The following is a 22,424-nucleotide window of genomic DNA, read 5'->3' as shown; positions in this document are numbered from 1 at the left end:
TTTGATCCCTAATGATGGTCCTTCCACTTACGTGTATGCCTATAATATTCGAAACAGTTAAACAAAGAATGACATAATTTTACAAACGGCTTGTTGACAGTGAAAATTCTACTTAGTGAATAAGATGCTCAGCTATCACATAGCTACCTATGACTAACTATCACATACATGCACACACACACACACACATCAGAGATATTATATCAGTCGCATTGCACTTAGCTGTAGAGAAAATCTCGTTAATCCAAATTCTGTCCGTTTTACTGCTCTGTTTTTATCTTCTTGGCTGCCTCGCCCTGAGCCCTAATTCACATGAATGCAAATCGTCATACATGTATTGTCATAAATTCTCACGTCCGAGCACTGCTTACGGCTCAGCAGCTTGGCGTTTGACTGCCTGCTGTTGCTGCTGCTGTTGCTGTCGAGCCTGAATGTCCTTCGCATCTTGAAGCCACCTGACTTGCGTTGCAGGTCCATATCTAAAACCAACAACAAGTCATCTCATTTAAGCATAACAATCTGAACTGTGTCCCTTTAGCTTAGAATTCACTTGTTCAATCACACACCTACACGATGTCTTACCCTTTGTCATTTCTTGCAGCTATTCTGAAAATGATAGCTGGTTTACTCGTCATATCAACGTGAGCTTGGCCCAAGCTGACCGTTGAGACAACACATGATGGAGATGCACCACAGTATACTCTAACAAACGCCAGCTGGGTTGGAGTTGTGGCAGCAGCCCCGTTCTTCTGTGGTTGGGGTTTGACTGCCAGGTAGACCGAGTATTCAGTGACGTTGCCTGCCGCATTAGTGGGAGGGTCCCACGAAAGATGAGCGCCATCAGCCGCCTTGCTGATACGAATGGCAGATGGAGCACCAGGAAAACCTATATAATGAAAAAGTAAACAGATGGCATTCCCACAAGGACACACTATAACCAATTGCATGTATACATACAGCCGACCACACCAACAATGTATATCTACAAATACTAACATAGACATCAACATCCTTTCATGTTGCTTTGGACTGCTGAGAGTATATATATACACAGCATACTACACATCAGCTATTCTCACGACAAAATCCAGTCAAGTTTCCAAGTCTATTATGACTGTCTGAGGATATGCTGCTTTCCTGCATGCAAACTCCTGACACCAAGCTAAACTGTAGTTTTTCACAACTTGTTTCAGATGGCATGCAACTGATAGGAAAAGATAAAGAAAATAGTAGCTTCTTTGTGTAGAACTAACACCAATGGGTGAATGAGTGGTTAAATCTTAGAATGTAAGTGTAACAGAGTTAGGGCTATGGAAAACGTCCTCCATCATGACAGTTTGGTGTTCTGCTGCAACAGCCTCCAACAAACCTACTGTGTATTAGCTTACTGTCAATATAGACCACTGGCATCATAACACGTTAGTGATCAAGCTGGCTCTGCAGAATATTTGACATTACAAGAAATAAAGCATACTTCAGCAGGTCATCTATCTTCAAATCTTTACTAAGCTAGTATAGAAATTATGATGGGAATGGTATACCGTAGATCGTGGAATTTGCTGATGCATTTTAATTTGACAATTTGGTGATTGACAAGTGAATCACCAAAATTGAAATTCATCAATATTTGTCGGTTTTCATGGACTTCCACTTAGTTGATTACATTGTCTCCACATGCATGCAATACCTGCCTCAGAAAGCCAAACCTACAGCACTGAAGAAGGAACGCATCATACATTGACAGAACTTGCATAACACTATTGCCAAAATTACTATTTGCCAGAAATTACAAATAAAACATTTTAGACCATTTCATCAAATATTATCATCGCCAAATTTCCAGGTCTATGGTATCATAATCACATTGATGCTGACACGATTGACAGATAGCACTGATGTGGAAGCCGCTTACCTGGTAGGCAAGTCTTGAAAGCCGTGACATCAGAAAACTTGCCCATTCCAACAGCATTTATTGCAGCCACTCGAAACTTGTACGCTGTGCCAGGCTGAAGGTCGTGCTTTGTCACATGCTGCTTGACACCTGATTCAGACTACAAAGAAAGAACAGCTGTAGAAGAACAAACAAATGAATACACCCCAAACAAGCTGGACAAAGTAGACAGTGAGGCCTAACTACACAAACAAACAAAAGGTGTGGCAGTCGGAAAGGAGGCATACAGGATCCAACCTTGTACCTTCACAAGCTCACACACAGACACAGACACAGACACAGACACACACAGACACAGACACACACACAGACACACAGACACACAGACACACAGACACACACACACACACACACACACACACACACACACACACACACACACCTGAACCTCAATTTTAGCCATACCCACTATTAGTTTAGGTCTTGCAGAATAGATCGCCAAGCTAAGCAATTGTGTGGATATTCTATAAATAAGAGTTCAATGATTTTAAGTCTTCTAAACTACATCAACCCAGTGTTGTCGAGTACAGTGAGCTGGACGTTAATGATAAAAAAGTCTACTGCATAGAAGCTGTTTCTGGGGACAGTTGTTTGACGTTGTTACGTGTCCCAATCACTGAAGTCGTTGTCTTTGAATTTTCAATTCTATGGGATCTTCTTTGCTGTGACCAGATTCTTTGTTGGTTATTTTATGCCATTTAGACACTCCAAGAATCGTCCTAATACATCTCATGTTAATGTGTTCAGGTTACGAATGTTTGCTGGAGTCACAGGCCAAGTGTCACACATGTACACACGTGCGTGCAAACACACACACACACACACACACACACACACACACACACACACACACACACACACACACACACACACACTAAAGTCTGTCCATGAATTTCGCATACTGTGAGAGTAGCAGTTTGCTGATAAGGAAGATTAGGTAGCAAGAGGAGGAATCTTGTAACCTGACATTTTCAGTACGGCAAGGCCAACTTTGACTTACGTACCAGTAATCCTTTCCTGCTGAGACTAGAACATCACTTTACAAGATAAAATTTTCATGGATTGGCACTGCATGTCAGACACACATTACTGGGTATTCATGTTTGGAGTAGTACATAGTATTATTAAAGCCAGACTTACTAAAATTTTTAGGCCAGGATTTTCTAAAGAAGAGCAATGCTAAGCTTAACAAATGCACCAAGGAGCTACTGCACATGTGCATATCAAATTTTAATATTAATTTTGGTGAAGATCAAAACCGGACAGGCAAATCTGAGCATCAAGATCTCGCCTAACATAGTAACAACTATGCTTTCCTGCTTAAAACATGAGATTCCACCAACGAATCTAAGAATGTTATTGGTGTGACCTTATAGAAGAAGAAAGAATAAATGAACCTCCTTTTGTTGCAGTGCAGTTCTTAATTAAAAGTACCATAGTATGTATCATAATGAGACATGTAAATGGTAAATTGTTTGTCAGTGTGTTGCAAGATGTTAATATTTTGTTCTCGTCTAATCAGCTTGACATTCATGATATGTGACAAACAATAGTTTGCACGATGTCAGTAGTAAGAAATAGCCCATTTTGATACCGGCATTATAAACAAACAAATCTTATGTAGTTGGTAGAAACCTCTCCCATGCCTGTCTGCATATAGTCAAATCTTCACCAAACGTCTGGCAATAAATGACATGGAGTTTAACAAAACAGTTAAACGTAGTTGAATTCGCCCAGAGTCACGCTGCTGCGTTCACGTGCACGTGGTGTTCACGTGACAAGGAGCATGCGCATTGCAAGCGTCTGATTTAACCTGGAACTCAGGCTGTGGGCATGTGTTGCCTTATTGATTACTAGCTTACGGCCCGTTCTCCGCACGTGCAAATTAGATTATTAGTTGTTAATTAATTTATCATTGTATGCATTCATTGAGTATATCTCATTCGCCCGTTCTAATTTATTATGAAGTGCATCTCTGAAGAATTCTCATGAAGAATTTCGTTCACACACATAGACACACCTCCTTTATTATGGACGTAGTTTGATGTTTAAGATAAGCAAAATCAACTACAGCTTGCTCAGATAACCCAGTCTGATAGGACTGCTAAAAAGCACTGTGACGTAACAAAGGCATGTGGACAACAATGAATGACTTATGAGAAACAAAATTACGCTATGAGATGAAGTCCACGTAACGTAACGTTCTTCAAATTGAGACTATCACGGGCATTCAGTCTCCTTGAAATAATGACAAACCCTGTACGGGTAGTTCTACAGCACTATGTCATTCTACGTTGCACCTCAAAAGGGGACGCGACTAAAGCTGGAGGCTGATGCCACCCTGCCTATGTTCTTACCCATGCCAAGTTACCCAAAGTTTAGCCTCGTGGGTGATCTGGTCTAGCCGGCTATCAAACTTATACACACACACACACACACACACACACACACACACACACACACACACACACACACACACACACATAAATGGCAATTGAACCCAACTGCTCCATTGGCAACTTCATTGCCGGACAGACAAACAAATAAGAAAAACAATGCTTAAGTCGTTGTTACATCCTTTGTTGCTTACCTTGTCGCTTTTCACCATCATTGGAACACTGTATTGTGACACAGACAATGAATTGGTCTTGCTTCTCCCCACCTCATACCAAATATCATCAGGTGGTGAAACTAGAACACATCACAGTGACCCACAACACTCCTGACCCTGTCTTCTACCCACACCTTAATTAAATTACAGTTCTCCACATTTACCACATTTACCTTACTACACTGTACTATTAATTAAACCACAAAGGTTTCAGTAATCTAACTAGAGCCAGTTTTGCCCTCATTTTGTCAGCTGCAAGTGATCACTGTCAGAAATGGGAGATGTACTAGTAGCGAAGCTGCCACTTCTACATATTTTTATGTAGCCTACATAATAACGGCACGGCACTTCTCAGCCCATAAAATAGATTGATGTCCTAAGCAAATTTGCTAGTGCAAATTCCAATCAACTTGGAAGTAACAAATCTGCTAAGCTTCAAGATGTGGGTATGTGTGTGTGTGTGTGTGTGTGTGTGTGTGTGTGTGTGTGAGAGAGAGAGTGTGTGTGTGTGTGTGTGTGTGTGTGTGTGTGTGTGTGTGTGTGTGTGTGTGTGTGTGTGTGTGTGTGTGTGTGTGTGTGTTCATATTCTTTACCCTTATGCTTTCCAAATCTAACCAATCACCAAATCAATGTTCATATTGACTCAATTTGTACCCAGAGAATACATCCCAAGTTACTGGAAGACGGTTGCAAATTGGCATTTATACATAATTATTACTGATGGTGATTAATTCCCTTTGCTTATTCTGTTCATTTCTCCTCCAAAGCCCAATAATCACTCAAAAACTAGCCATTAAACAAATAATGTCCTATTCCTGTCAAACCAACTCAATAACCAGATTGCTTTCATAGCATTAGTAGTAGTAGTAGTAAAAGAGATTATATTTTACTAGGGAAAACCTTCGGCAATGCCAGTCTTCCAGGTACATGTGGAAAAAATGCTGTATAATAATATGAACAATAGTCGAGTTCGTCACAGCTTCAGTTATCCAACATTTTGTTCACTTATCCAACTGGGGTCCGGTCCCAAGGGGGTCGGATAAGTGACATGCGACTGCATAAGTAAAAATTTTCTATATAGGGTAATACTCTCTAATGACAGATTTACAAAGTCGAAAATGACTATAGTTCGTAAACTACAAGGTAATGAATTCCACAGAGTTTCTCCTCTATATTCAACCGTCCTCTTCAGTGTTGTCAAAGAAGTAACTACTGATTTCATTCTTTTTCAAGTATGCACACTTTCTGCTAAAGATAATTATAGCCGTTCATTTCTACTCAGGCAGATTTCACTCTAGACTTTACATCAAGCAACAGTTAATTAACCTCCTAACAAATAGATAACTGAATAAGCAAGTATTGCAAATCATGATATTTTAGTTATTTTTGTACAGATACCTGGTTGTACTAAAATAACATGAATGCTAAAATTTATACATAGATCCGGCTACAGTACAGTACCGATGTCCTGTACTAAAATAACATGTGTACGAACTACTTCATGGGCAGAATACTAAAATTTATGAGTACTAAAATTTCTGGATTTACAGTATTCTTTAATAAGACATCAATAAGACAAGCTACACAAACTGCAGCTACTATGTAGTTGTATATTATTTGATTAATACCAGAAGCGAAACAAATATCCTCTGCAATGAGGCCGTGATGCCCTATTTTAAAATAGATTTAGCAGAGATAAAACCAACAAATCTCCAATTCCATTTTAGGGAGTCCATAAATTCTGCATTTGCCAAAATACAGGCATGCTTGTCTGAGAAGAAAAGGGGTCTGAGATCTACCGTCTAAAATTAGGATCGTTTTATTCCAAAGCACTCCCACCTAGCTATAGTGCCATCTTTATATGTCTGTAAACAACAATTGCCCGATAGCTTGTTTATGCGGTCAAGTGCTGATGCAAGTGCTTTGCTTTCAAGGATGAGAACTTGGTTGATCAATCATGTTACAAGCTGTGCAGCAATGGGAGTGAAAGGGCATAAACTAGAGCAACACTAACTACAACAGTATCAAAGACAGTTAAGTGCCTATTAGGTTTGACATAATATTCATGGTTTTCTAGGAAGGAAGCATGTTGGTTGCCTCCTAACACATCATAGGCACAGTTGTCTTGATGGATGGAAAACCTCCGAGAAAGAAAGTTCCAAGTATAAAAATGCCTTGTTTGGTACTTATGCATCCAAAGAGTGCTTTTAGCAAAGATAGTAATGCTCAAGAGACTACAGTTAGTAGCAATCTGCCTCTCCATTCATTTAACTCAGTATGACGACGGATGGCAAGACTGTCCTGGTTTTATGCACTGCAAGGTGTTGCCACTTTCTTGGTGAGGGAGGAAGGGCCTAGCAAAGCGAAACCATAGGCATGCTATATTTTGGAAAATGCAGAAATCCATGGAGGGTCCCTTGCCACATTGACATTTTGAAATACACAAACAATATAAAGCAAAACATTTAAAACCACTGGCACCAACAGTAAAGAGACAATATCCTCTACTTGAATAACATTTTCAATGTTAAGAGTCAACGTAAGACTTAAAGAGGCAATAGTTACTGAACAGCACTCTTCGAAAAGATCTGAAAATACTGGCCCCAAACAAGAACATCCAATAACATCCTGTTATTGCAAGTGTTCTAGTCATCCAGTGCTGCTACAATCCCCAAAGACCACTTTTAGAATACTCTACCTGGTTACTGTACTTGACCACATCCATCAGCTTATGAAAGCTGTATCCATCAGTTCTCATTCAATTTCTTTATAATACAGTTAATGTGTAAAGTTCATATTTCCACAAAACTGGTTGCATCTATATCTAATTATTCGTCAGTGCTGTGGCTTCCTTTATGGTATGAGTCATGTTTTGGTGACACATGTATGTAACAAAGCCCTTTACATTTGCACTCAAAATAAGCTTCACTAAAATAAGCTCCCAGTACTGAAATAATACTCTAATTTGTCAATCCATCCTTGGCAGAATGCCCTCTGTGAAGTGTGTGTGCTCACCGGTCAATAGGCTAGAAAGCTAAGCAGCAATAACATAATCAATCGGTTCTTAACACAACAACCCTTTCAACACATCCACATGTTCTTCTGTCCCATTTCTGATAATTGAGTGTGCACACACAGTGTAAACATAGGCTGGTGCAGCCAGATAAATTTGCACCAGACAGCACTAAAAGCTACTGTACATCAGACTTACTTACCCAAATCAACAAACGTAATCACAACTCCAGAATACAAAACATAGACAACAAAAAATACCTTTGCTTGTTTCATTGTGAGCAATCAGCACGCCATTACATCTAACCATTATACAATGGAAGTTCACCTGAATTGTTTTGTGGTTCTTTCTTTTCAGCTTCCTTCTTTTCAGCATCTTTCTTTTCATCTTCTTTCTTTTCATCTTGTTTCTTTTCAACTTCTTTCTTTTCACCTTCTTTCTTTTCATCTTGTTTCTTTTCATCTTCTTTCTTTTCAACTTCTTTCTTTTCATCTTCCTGCTTTATGTTAGTATCAACTGGTTTTACGTCTTCCTTTTGCTTGTCTTCATTCTCATTCTTCTTGTCATCTACTTCCATGCCATCCTCCTTGCTTAGTGCCATCTTGTCGTCCTCCTTCTTGTCTACCTGCATCTTTTCATCGTCCTGCTTGTTTACCTCCATCTTCTCATCTTCCTTCTCATCTTTTGATGAACACTCATCGTTTACGTTGCCTGTCTTTCCTGGTTCCTTTTTCTCGTCTGCCTTTTCCTGGTCCTCTTTCTTGTCTTGATGTTGTTCTTTTGCAGCAGCAGGAGCTGACTGATTCATAGGTTCAAAGCGTTGAACTTGGAGCAAGTACTCGTCAGCTACAAAAAACCAAGCCATTTGTGACTTAAACAGACAAGACACAAATTGCAATTATGTTAAAATAAAACCAAGAACCATAGTTGTCCATCTATACCACTCTCAACTGATATCCCTCTGCAACAAATTCTTGCCACAGCAAGGGCATTTCATTCTGAGCTGTTAATCAGAGTACCCTCCTAGCCCTAACCCCAAACACAGCCAAAATGTTTGCTACATATGCAAAACTACAAAACAAGAGACTACTTAACCCTCACATGCAACCGTATATACTTACACATGATTCACTATGAGAAGAAATCAAGACTCGTCTTTGCTGAGCTCACTTGTACGCCACACATTAACATTAAACCAAAGTATTTGTTCAGTGTCTTGTGCCCATACATCAACATTCAGGTAACCACTTACAACGTTTTCTATAGTGCCTCTGTACTAATTCACTCCTACAGTCTGCTTCATTCCCCCTGTATCACATCACTATCCAAGAAGTTGAGTTGCTCCTACGATTACACATAGCAACTACGAAAGCAGGCAAGTGCTGACAATTGTTTACAATGATGAATTCTTCATCATAAATACCCAAGCTTGTGGTAGCTCTCTGCCTGTGTCAAGAGCAGTACCCGAGATTGCAAATTAAAGAAGTCACCTAGAAAAATAGGCGACATTTGTTGTACAGTATTAACCGCCTAATCAAGACTAAGGTAATCAGAATTGTCAATAAAAATAAGCATCCCTAAGCCTACCAATACAGTGAGATCTCAAAGACTATCCACCTGTCAAAACACATTCTTCTTATTGTGCAATAATCCCTTTTCATCTAAAGCATATGATTTCTGTCCATAACACTCACCACAAGGCACATGTGACCAGCAAACTTCTAAAGTCGTAGTACTGGCTCGAACAAGTTGAACCTTTGTTGGTGCTGATGGTTTCTCTGTCTCCAAATACCACAAATCTTTACAACAAACCTAAAAACCAGTACAGCGTTATCAAAATTCACAATTGCAAATTAAGCAATTGGTTAAGACAATTTTCTATATAGAATGTAGCTTCCAGCATCTGACACATGGCCACACTTACTGGAAGACTACAAGAATAGCCTGTTAGTTTAACAAAGGACGAAGTCCATAAGAGCAAACGTAGCTGCAATATTCAGCAACAAATTAACAAATAATGTAACCCTATGTACCATATCAGATGTTCTGCTCTTGCTTAGTCAACTGCCAAAGAAACACATCATAGCAGCTGATCTTAATTAATTGAATATCCACAACATAACAACAACAGCAGCTGTTAATCCTCACATGTAACCCTGCTAAACTGTAATTCTGAACAAACTTGCATCTCAAACCCACATGAATATCAAGACAGTAATGACTAAAACTGCTGTGGCTCAAAAATGTCTGTCAACTACATAAGGCAAAAAAAGATTGAAAATACTGGCCAATAGTGCCACTCCTCCTCCAAGTTTATTCAGGATAAAGCGTAATATGGCATAAGCAAATAGAAAATACTACTCTGGTTGTATATGCACTGATGAAACTAAGGAATTGGCTTACCTCAATCCTTCTTGTTCAACAAATTAAAAAATACATCGTTTACGGGCACATCTAATGCACTTGCACAGGTTGTCAATTACCGGGAATTTCCGAAACAGCTCCCAGGGCAGCAATTCTGAAAATGGGATTCTTATAGAAAAAATCCATTCTCAATAAGCGCTCAGCCAGTTCGCAGGAAACTCTAAAAATTGGCTGAATTGACTTGAGTACCACAGAGTTGGCAAGTGTGAGTCCCATCTTGCAACGTCCTGCAAAAGAGTCTTTATGAACTTAAGAGTGCAACCAGACCTGACTGCCCTCCTATGCTTCCTGTCAGGCATTTTTAGAAGTTCCTTCTTAAATCCACAGTGTAAGACCACTGTCGGTGACAAACCTGTAGGTACGCTGTAGAATATGTACGGTACACTGTAGTATAGTAAGCACATTACTAATACAGCCCTAGAATATCGACCACCTTTGGGCCGTGACGTCGGATCGCACACCACACTCTTGATACTCATGAGTGGCCCAACGGCTGTAAATAAGAACAATGGCAATCTCTTGGCTAGGCGTTGTTTTGAAAATTCTTGGTATGGCCATAGTTGGCCATGTAGTATGTGGATCAAGTTACATCAGCATCAATTGGAGCTTGTTTTGTGAGGCCGAGTAAACATGCAAGCATTGCAAATGAGAGCAAATAGCGATTATATTGTAAAAAGTTACAATTCAGCAACAATAACACTTGCTGCTAGCCACACTAACTACATTAAATTACCTGATTGTTCCACGCTTTCCTATATCCATCACGGCCACTCCAAACATAGACACGAGTATCAACCTATAAACAGTCAATGAAAATATACACATGGTGACTAAAGAAAGTGAACTCACAGCAACTGCACAGTGTCCTGCTCTTGCACGAGGAGAGCTATCATCACAATGCTCTTCTGCTGAAGTGTGATTCCACATCCATGTGTCTATGGAATTATTATACAAAGCAATTAAACATGAAAACAATGCAGTAACAGACTAAACCAACAGGGAAAGTGCTTAATTAACACATTTCCTACACAGATGAGATCTGTAGCCACTACACAACATAATAGATACAATACTAAGTAAGATATAAGCCACAAGACACTAACCATACAACACAGATACTACACAGACTACAGACTGAGTCATACACTATTGAAAGTACAAGTAAATGCTATAGAGCACATTGTTTCACTCAGATATGACATGTACAGTAAGGCACAAGACAGCGACTTAGTTCCAATTCTGGTGTTCCTCTGACAATATCTGTGCCAACAGACAGAATTTGAACTTTCAAAACCTGCAGAAATCTACAAAATTTTGTTGATAAAAACTAAGGTCAAGAATTTAACTACAAAACTAGAACTTTTCCAAACTATCCATTGCCTGCCAAGCAATAGACAAACTTCAGAACTATTTCTCTCTCACACATTTATGTCTTGTTGCTGGTGAGTCTCTGCAATTTGGTGATAGAACTGTTGGTAGCAAGATTTGGTTGCATTACTAGTACAAGTCACGCTATCCGAAACCAATAGAATCCTAAAAGTTTTACAATCTACATAAATAGAAATGTATTATATCTATAATTTCACCATAATATTGCTAACGACAACAATCTCACTGGGCTTACCTGCTGGGTTAGTGAGTGCCTAGCTACACATAATGACTACACCCAGCATCTTTAATGTAAGGTTGTGACAACATACAGGCTGACAAACAAACAACAAACAAACAACAAACAATGAGCAAAAACAACAAACAAATGAGCAAACAAACAACAAACAAACGAGCAAACAAACAGACTAACTGACAAACCAATAAAAACAGAGATAGACAAACAGACACACAAACAGGCAAGTAGATAGGCTAGCAGACATGCAGACATGAAAACATACAATATACCACAACCTAAAATGCATGACTACAAACGAGAGCAATTGCTGAGTTACCTGTATCAAGGCATGCTAATGTGTTTGTACATTTCCATTCTCTCTCGTGAATTTGAACTTGTGACTTGTTGTCCAAGTCAGTAGCCAATGGTATCCACCCACCAAACACGTACATCCTGAAGAGAAATATATCACATCTGTACATAGGTAAGGCTGCTGTCTCAAACTCTGACTCAACTATGTTATCTATCACATGGTTGTAAAACTACCCCAACCATTAATAAAAATTGAGTCAATGGTTGCTACAGTATGTATTCTCTTGCATCAAACTAACTTGTTTTTCACCATAACTGCTGTGTGTAAACTTCGAGGAAGAGGCCGAACACCGTTCACTTCTGTCTTTGACCACTGAAACGTTCCTAACACACAATTTCTTCGTTGCTAATACACTGTAACACCTCTCTACATATGAGTATGTGTACATCTCTCTATCTGTTGTCTTACCAGCATCCATAACATGTAAGTCTCCTAGTCGACATCCATTCATTCCACCATAAACAATAAGCCGTCCTTCCTTGCCATCTTTCCCTTGCTGTCCAACACAAGTATGACTCTCTCTTGGTGCGGGAACACTGCCGAGCATGCGAGGACTCTCCCATTGTAACGTCTTGCCCTCTTTAATGTCCAATGTGTGCATATCATTCATGTAACGTGGGATGTTGATTTTTGGATCAGAACTGTCATTAGCCAGACCACCAAAAATGTACGCTTTCTGGTTAAGAAGGTTAAAAGAATGACCAAGACGAGGACATGGTGGAGTCCCTAAGGGAGTCAGTCGCCGCCATTCCCATCGACTTGCTAGCAATTCATATAGCTGCAAAATAAGTAGTAAACTATACTGTGCAATAACAGAAGTTGGATGCAGTATGTAGATCAGATTATAACATACGCTCACAAAAACTGAACAGTGATGATTAATAAAAATAATGGTGGTATGGTTGGCAAACTGCCCTTCTTGAAAGACAATGACATTGCACATTAGTCCAATTATATATGTTCATGATTTGCAAACCCGAGAGTGACTATGAAGTCCAATTCTAGAACCTCAGAGACCCTCCTGCACTGTGCACATTGAAAGCTCCTAGATGAGAAGATAACGTTCTCTTACAATGGTCGCATTTTTTCATAGTACGGTAAAGATGGTACACTCTTAGTCAATATGATCGACACCAGCCCACTTCCACTTCATATGTTGTGCTTACACTGCTACAGCGTGACTGAAGTGTCCTCTCCAGAAAACAAGGTGGTAGAAAGTGCACTATGCCTGGACAAGTAAACAGGAAGAAAGGTGTACCCAAGAACCAAATCTTTCATGTTGATTAGACTGGTGTAACTCAGAAAGTCTGTTACAAACACATTGCTAGCCAGCCTAACTGCAGAATTTCTGTTAAGGTTTATGCCCTTAGCAATTTCTTAACCATGAGTAACCTACATGTATGTTGCACAAGAGCAGCAGGCTTAGTATAATCATAAATGGCAGACTGCATTCATCACAACACAAGGTCTTGATAGGGTTTTGTTGACATTTTATAGAAACAAACTTTTATACGCCAAAAGATGTCCCACATGATGTCATCACTGAGTGTGTTACAATGCTGTTACAGAAAACAAGAACGTTCTGACACGTTCCCAACTTCCACAAAGATAGTTTTTGCCTAGGACAGCCATGTAAACAGCTGCAGATTATAAGGACAACATTTAGCTCTAGTAAATAGTAGTACAGTAGACTGCATATGACACAGCAATGTCTATTTGAACATTAATTCTAACATGTAAAATTTGCTGTGAACATGACATAATTAACATTCCTAGTTGAACAAAATCTTGGCGAGGACACTAACCCAATGTCTCAAGTTTGCATATAACACGTTACATTGGCCCAGCTTAAGTTTTAGTATGTGTACTTTGTCAAAAGGCATCCACCTAACAGAACTGAGTTATACATTACATGATTTATGTAGTCGACAAACCATACGTCGAACACGAAGTCGATGAGAAAGCAGATCGTAGAATGTTAGAAAACAAGGCCAGACTCTGTGCAACCTTTCTTTCACAAGCTAAGTCAAAAATTCCAGAAGACTCTAATGCAGACACGCACTGTAGGCCTTTGTTCATGTAGGTCTCACATAGAATTACGTGTATATATGCTCACATCTATTTCCAGTATGCTGCATAATCTATATATATATATATATATATATATATATACTAGTATACATGGCCCGTCCTTCGTACGGGCAAGAAAGATAGGTCTGTGGACACGTCACGTGCAATCTTTGTTGCGAGGTCCCGGATGTGCTGAATGAATTCGAATCTTGCTCTTCGCGCTTGTTTCGATAGAAATCGACACACTCCCCGTGTAGCGCTTGCTGCAGAAAACGCAGAGGTTGGATTTGGTGCAAATGCAATCAGAATCTGGAGAGAAACTAAAGCGCTAGAAGAGTAAGTTTCGTCGGCAAGAGATATTCGATTACTCGAAGCTTTGCGAAGGATGACAATGCATACAGTCTACACAGGACTGGTGTGGGCATGTGTTCGAATAAACTGGAATGTGTAGCGTTTGTGTCATCGAGAAATTTTACGCGGGGGTTGATCCCTCGAGAGGGGACCTGGTGCATAATTTTTTTAATTTTTTTACGCAAACCTTCCCCTGTGCGTGCCAATTTCGGTTGTGAACGGACAAAAGACGTGGCCACCAAACACGAACACACAGACAGACAGACAGACAGACAGACACACACACACACACACACACACACACACACACACACAGACAGACAATTTGAGCTTTATATATATATATATATATATATTATATATAATTAATAAATTGGTAATACACTAAGTGAGCAAGTCCCAAAGAGAGTCACTAGAAGAATGCAGTTGCATACAACCGTGCACTAAACGAGCATTAAATAACCAGAGTTTCTCACAGATAATTGTTCAATGAGGTTCTGGAAGGCTTGAGAAAGGGATGTTGTCTTACAGGTGGTAGTGATAATCTTTAGAGTCTTCAAGCTTGAAGGTGTCCAATAACCTAGGCTTTCCAAAGCCAGAGGGAAGAACTCTCCACCAGCAGCAGCGATGATATCATCATGATAGGCATCTTTTTCTATTTCACCCGCCAATGCGGCAGCACGTGCACTGGTTGCAGCGGCAACGATGTAGCTGGGTTGGAGGGAATTTCTAACAGTTATGTCAAAGAAAGCAGGTTTTCCATTGGTAAAGTCAGGATGATAAATGTCACCTGGTCGATGAAGATCTCAACTACCTATTCTCTGTTCCTTCTTTACTCCACTATTGTCGGTGTGGAGGGCGTGCCAGACAATATCTCTCAAACTGTCATGTCGTTTTGTTCGCAAGGGGCCACTTCCACAGCTCAAGACGTGGTCCCCAAACTGATCAATGATATGACCACACACACATCTTTGGGCATTTGGATGTGGTGGAAATATTGGTAATCCCAGCCAGATCCTTATTGATGTGATGAACTCATGTTTCGAAAATGCCAACCCAAGTTTTTCATTGGGAACAGCCCTGAGCCAGGCTCCAGCGTGAGTGGATGAGATGGTATTGATACGAGCGAGATCTCTTATGCTGCTGTTGTTTTTCAAAGAAGCATAAACTACGTCATCTATTTGGCCCTGAAAAGATTTTTGAGAAAGTCCTGAAGGAACGGCAACCGTATTCATCAGGTTGTCAGAGTTTGTGAATAGATCAGTAAAGCACATGTTGGCCAACTCTTCACCAGAGATTTTAAGTGTTGAAGGCTGTAGTGAAGAGACCGTACCACCATGTAATAGGCGATCAGTGAACTGACGAGTCATATGGCAACTTCCGAGGAAGGCCGCTGATGATGAAATCCAGGCCTCACGTAAACCTAAGGCGCCACAGCGAATTGGCAGGGAAGCTTGTAACCAAGCTGCATCTGAAATAGAGGCCTGGGTGATATTACCCAGGGCTTGACGAAGACCACAGTCAAAACGCCCAAGTTGAGAATCCGCAGAACCAGGTGGAACTGTTCGCAAAAGATGGTTAATTTTAGCTAAATTCAGACAACTTCTTAGCAAGTGGAGTGCTATTCGTGGGTTGCCTAGATCCGGCAAACGATCTTGTACATCCAGTACTTTATCAATACAAGATTTGAAGAAGTTGTCAAAGAACTCATGTGACCTAAAAATGGGAGAGCCAAGTAATTCGACCCCATTGGAAGACACACATAAACGATGGATCTCAGGAGGGAAACTTGGAAACTCTTGGTCTCCAGATGGCCAAAATGCTTCACATTTGCCAAGGTTAATATGTAGGCCAACATTAGGTCCTCTTGATAACAGCGATTTCAAAAGAACATATAATGAATCCCGTGTACCAAAGTACCATCATCTAAGTACCACAACTGCATCTGGAGACCATCAATATGGCCTAAGTCATCAAGAGCTTCTAAAACGACCAAGAAAACAGAAGCGGGCCCAAAGGATCGGCCTGCTGGACTCCTATGTTGAGGTTAAACGACAGTTACCAAAACGGAGCTCACCAGCGAAGCAATAGCACCATTCAGCCCAAGATAGCAACTCTGGAAATTCTTGATTCAAACAACGCAAAAAAGAAGACCGACTGCATTCATTGAAAGCATTTTTCATGTCTATCTTCAGACAACAAAAATTCTCATCTTGACCATGATCCTGAATAAAAGTTCTAGCAGTGTGGACAGCAGCTTCTAAACCTCCTTTAGTACCGACTCCTACTTGACCATATGGTAAGAAGACCTCCGAAAGGCGAGGTTTAACTGCAGAACAACATACACGACTAGTTAGTCGTCGCAACACCTCACCTACCTCTATAGGTCGAAAACCTCTTGACTTCTTGTGCAGGGCTGTCAGTGGAGCGCCCACAAGCCAGGGTGAGATACGGTTGTCTAGCTTTCTGAAAAAAGTGACTTAACAAGCTTAGTAAGATTCTCCAAGCAAGTCTGTGAAGATGGAGCAATGGTTACCATAGTTGCATCCAACAGATGTTGAGCCCTCAACTTAGAGAATCCTGGGCTCGAACCTCTAGGAAATGCATGCAATGAAAACATGATGTATCAACCGTCAGAGCCGGAGGTGTAGTAGCAGAACTTTCTGGTAGACAGGACTGTGGGTGGCGTTGGAGTAGATCATTCAAAGCATCCTTGTCTTAAAAAAATGCACATCCATGAGAAATCAATGCCCGAGTAGCATCGCCATAACGACCATCTCTGGCAAGCTTCGTTGCTCTCGCGTTGTTGCTTTTTTGAAGAGACAATTTGCGAGAGCCATGTATAGCACCATTGGATTCCATTTTGGCTTCCTGCCATAAAGCTACCAGATCCCCTTGTTGCCATCTTTGTAGACGTGATGACAGTAGAGAAGAGATGACAACCCGTTTCTTTATCTTCTCTCGAGGAGGACAGCGATGGACACATTTTGCCAACATTGAGAATCTCACAAAACCTCAAATACCATGGATGTCAGCATTGTATAATTGAGCTGCCAGAACTGTGACAAATAATGGCCTCACTGACCTTGGTATGTGGGAGACAGTGTGAACTGGTAGAGACCAAATCTCTTCCATCACTGAATTGAAAATAATAGATTCATCAGACAAAGGTGCTGAAAGCATTGAAGCAGCACCCAAGCCTTTTAGAACAAAATCAGTGCTCCGTTGGTCAAAATTAACAGCGTCTATAGAGACAACAGGAGTCTCCGATGAAGAGCTAAGAGATGGTAGATCCTCGACTTCTGTAGCGTCTGGTACAGCAGGTTGTTGGATTCTGTCAAGTAACCAAGGAGACAAGCAGGCATCTACCATCTTACCACGGCATCTAGGACGGCCTGGACCCAAAGAACGTCGACAATAAACAAAACGTTTGCCACAAGCAAAGCCACAATCCGAACATAAGCGACGACCATGAGATTCGAGGAAGGCAGCATCCGGAAAACATCGCAGGGAAATGTGACTCACGTTGATATGTTGAAATAGCAAAACAGTGTCTCTCAAAACCGAAGAACAAATGGGACAGCTTGCTGAAGAGCATTGACGAGACGTAAGACGACCATTTTCCACCCCAGAAGCGGACAACTCACTCTCGTTCATTTGAAAATGACCATTAGACACGAGAGTAACACAAATAGCCGCAAGAAGACACAATTGCATAAGCAAACTGATCGAAACAATGCACCGGCCAGCGAGAACTGCTCCAACAGCTGAGCAGATTCAAATGGTAAGCACAGCCATTGAATATCTGGGTATACATAGGAGAGCTGTCTGTCTGTGTGTGTATTTGTATGTATGTATGTATATATATATACATATATATATATATATATATATATATATATATATATATATATATATATATATATATATATATATATATATATATATGTATGTATGTATGTATGTAAGTATGTAGGAGAGCATCTCCAAGATGGCAAGTCTGATCACCACCAAATTTAGCTCATGCATGCCGAATCCATAGAGGTCGAAAGTGAAGCTGTCGTCATCTTTCGGACTTCTCCTGCAATGCCGTGATTTCCTGCCGATGGAACCCGCCTCCGCTCGCACTCGAATATTTCTGTAACAGTGCTGAATTTAAACTGCCTGTTTCTGATGTCGGACGGTACACGCGGAGCGTGTCGTTTATTGCGGGCGACATTGAAAGACACAAGATATTTTGCGTATATCCACTTCTTGAAAAAACGCCTATCCTTCGTTTGGCCGAGTAGGCGAATCGAATTCCTGCCATGTTCAATATACCTGTTCTCTGCAACGCCAGCAACATCTTCAAAGTGACGACGCCCAACGAGACGGTCAAAATTGTGAGATTCAGACAAGTTGTGACTTGGTATATATACAGGGAGCAGATTATATGGGTGAGTACGTAACTACACGTGACTTACAAGTGCCTGCTGCTCGGACATACATTTTTCCTAACTGGATTCATGTTGAATAGATGCCAGGTTTGATACACCTGTTCCCCGCATCCAATCAACAAACGGGACCCTCAGTTACATTTTCTGTCTTCAACAGGATAAGTAACAGTCAATAATCCAATCAACTAGATTTTTGAAATGGGACACTCGGTTACAGATACACTTCATAATATATTAAATGGGATACTCAACAAATAAATTTGCATACATTGGGATACTCGATCCTTGCTAATTTCTCATATCATTGAACAAGATATAACTCTGAACGAAATCCTTCATGACAATTCTGTCCGGTCTGCTAAATAATTTTTCAGAATGGAGTAATAATGCATGTGAATGTGATATACTTAATAATGATAAATTGTCAGAATGTGATACTCATGCAACAACATAAATTTCCATACAATGTTAAATTAATTAACTTTATGAGAATTCTGTCAGTGGCCGCTAATTCTGTGAATGAGATATACTTTATGAATGCATACAATGATACACTAATTTACCAACAACTATATCTAATCTGCCCGTGCGGAGAACGGGATGGTGAGCGAGTAAACCTATAAACCTAGCCCCAAACTCTGCTTCATTTGTTTCGCTGTGACATGTCATGGATCAACCAGTCAAAAGCAGTGTTTCATACCAATTAGCATAGTTTGGCCTACAGTAATGCTTTCATTTGTATAAAGAGGGGAACATGCTAACCAACAACACTAAACCATTAGTGCACAAACATCAACATAATGTCATACACAAACAAAATGCCCACCTACTAGTTAATTAAAAAAGGAAAATCTGACTAAGTCACCCTCTCTCTCTGTCTGTCCATGCCTCTGTCCGTCCCTCCCTCCCTCCCTCTGTCCCTACCTACCTACCTCTCTCCCTCCATCTGTCTGTCCGTCCCTCCCTCCCTCCGTCCCTCCCTCTCTCCATCTATCTATACAACGTAAGCAGTATAGTTGTTCTACACTTGTCAAATCATCATCAGCAATGATTATCATCACCACACACACACACACACACACACACACACACACACACACGCACGCACGCACACACACACACACACACACACACACACACACACACACACACACACACACACACACACACACCAAATAGCAAATAAATAAGAAGCTGCCGTTATACTGGATGGCTGGGTTCCAGTACACTATGCGCAGGAGCTATGGGCCGTGCTAAAAATCTCCTGGAGCCTTGCAAGGTTCTTGCAGGAACACCGACTGCAACGCCAACTGTGGTGTGGCAACCGAAGTCCCACCGGGGCCCCAGTGACTAATAAACTTTGTCGTAGTCTGGGACTTTACCACCCCCAGTCAATGACCAGGTACTTATTTATACTCCTGAGTTGAAAGAGACACTTGTGTGTAACTTTTTGCCCAAAAATTATGCCATAGCTCACCATCACTGTGACTTGAACTTGCAACCCTGATGGGTCCCAGATGTACACTCTATAGGATAATTCTCTACCCAACTGAGCTACAGCACACACACACACACACACACACACACACACACACACACACACACACACACACACACACACACACAATCGCCAACAAACAGACATTTCAAGTATGTTGATTGACACAAGTGGGTCTATCACAGTAACCCCACCGTTCCATATCATACCAAATAAAAAGTAAAAGCACACATTGTACCAGACATGTAGCTTGTATCCTTACATCGTTAGAGTACTTCCCATATTCCACCATTCCACCAAATACAAGCAGTCTGACTCCATCACAGACAAAGCCAAAAGCAGCACAACCAGGAGGAACATCACCCCGAACAGCGGGAGCAAACCATTGTGAAGTGGCTAAAAATAAAGTCAGCACAAGTAGTTCAGTATCTCTGGCTCAAAAATGAAAGCACACAACGTAAATAAAACCAACAAAACACTTGATGACAAATCATTTAGACCATACTGTATCAACACATCATGCTCAAACAATGCTTCCAACGACAGCCATACATATATCAAGGCAAAGCTAAGTCTCAAAAGCAGTTCTAATATACGGGGTTTAACTCTATCATCCGGGTTGTTCAAAATACGGGTAGTTGCAAAATTTTCACAAAGAAACCTGCTAATTATGTACCTATTTCCTTCAACTAAACCATCTAAAAATCATAACTGAACAATTTTTTGTATAAATTGATCATCTACAAGCACGCAACGCGCTGTCAAAGTGTCTTACCTGTGTTCAAAACGTGTAATTCGTCGACAATTCCCTCGTTCCCACCACCAAAAATAATTACTAAGTCCTTTATAGCAACTGCCCGATGGCCATGTCTCGGTCTTGGCGCTGGACCACTACATGTCGCCACCTTACGCCACTTGATGGACGACGCCATCTTGAAGAGGCGGGAGGGCGAGGTAAAATCAACGCTACTGCGCATATCACGTGCTTTTTGCACATCCGGGAGGTTAATTACAGTTGCCTCGAGCTTCCAGACAGAGCTCCGGAAGCCGGTAGCGGCGAATTGATATCAGTCCGCCGTTCTCGGTCGCACTGATATCAATAGACACAAATAGTGTAGCGCGCGTTATCAAATGTGTAGAATTCATGTAATATCAATGCCACAATCATTAGTTAATATTAATGTACTGCAAAATAACGTGCGCTATTCTAGATACAATGGACACGTTACCGCCTTGTATTCTCGTTGTATTCTAAATAAATGAACTGTGGAACGTGTGTGCGCGCTCTTCGATCAGCAGCTAAGGGGACCCCAGTTTGGGATCGTTGTTTGCTGCATGTTATGGAAACGGTACTAATCGACTTTCCAGTGAATTGGATACGAGTAGCCCTTGACTCTTCTGATGCGATGATTGTTGGTGCACTGAAATCTTTTTGGTATGTTTAAATAATTAATTAAATTGATTAATTAATAATAATTACAAAATTAGACAAATACACACATGCACACATTTAGTTGTAGATGTGTTCAGTAATGATGTAGTCGTTATTGTAGAGTTATACATTGCAGAAATTTTCAAAAGATAATTTCAAACTTAATGCAGGACTGAAAAACGTCCTTGGATTGAATTATTGTGTGAATTCATGTTATTCTGTTCCTGCTGTGTATGAAATCTCTACAATAACTAATATATCACATGCGTAGGTGAGTGGTCATCTGTGTATGTGTACACACACACACACACACACACACACACACACACACACACACACACACACACACACATATAATACACAGATGACCACTCACCCACACATGTGTCTATGATATGATATATTAGTTATTGTAGAGATTTCATACACATCAGGAGCAAAATAACATGAATTCACACAATAATTCAATCCAAAGACGTTTTTCAGTCCTGCATTAAGTTTGAAATTATCTTTTGGAAATTTCTGCAATGTATAACTCTACAATAACAACTACATCATTACTGAACACATGTACAACTAAATGTGTTCATGTGTGTATTTGTCTAATTTTGTAATTATTATTAATCAATTTAATTAATTATCTAAACATACCAAAAAGA

General features: G+C 40.4%; 1 protein-coding gene across 1 annotated transcript; it reads right to left on the bottom strand.

Moving 5' to 3' along the window:
* Nucleotides 1–56: 56 nt before the first annotated feature.
* Nucleotides 57–21,294, bottom strand: LOC134195466 (host cell factor 1-like). Its single transcript, XM_062664487.1, has 14 exons — nt 21,109–21,294; nt 20,596–20,729; nt 12,387–12,756; nt 12,217–12,301; nt 11,943–12,058; nt 10,849–10,934; nt 10,733–10,795; nt 9,270–9,387; nt 7,903–8,421; nt 4,542–4,642; nt 1,913–2,051; nt 583–886; nt 372–479; nt 57–303 (listed from the first exon to the last, which is right to left on the bottom strand). The coding sequence occupies exons 1-14, from the start codon at nt 21,263–21,265 to the stop codon at nt 261–263; spliced, it is 2,343 nt and encodes a 780-aa protein (XP_062520471.1). The 5' UTR covers nt 21,266–21,294; the 3' UTR covers nt 57–260.
* Between the last annotated feature and the right edge of the window lie 1,130 nt (nt 21,295–22,424).

The sequence above is a fragment of the Corticium candelabrum genome, chromosome 20 (genome assembly GCF_963422355.1).
Source record: "Corticium candelabrum chromosome 20, ooCorCand1.1, whole genome shotgun sequence".
Lineage (NCBI taxonomy): Eukaryota > Metazoa > Porifera > Homoscleromorpha > Homosclerophorida > Plakinidae > Corticium > Corticium candelabrum.
The sequence above is the reverse complement of the archived record's forward strand: the minus strand, read 5'-3'. Positions and strand labels throughout refer to the sequence as shown.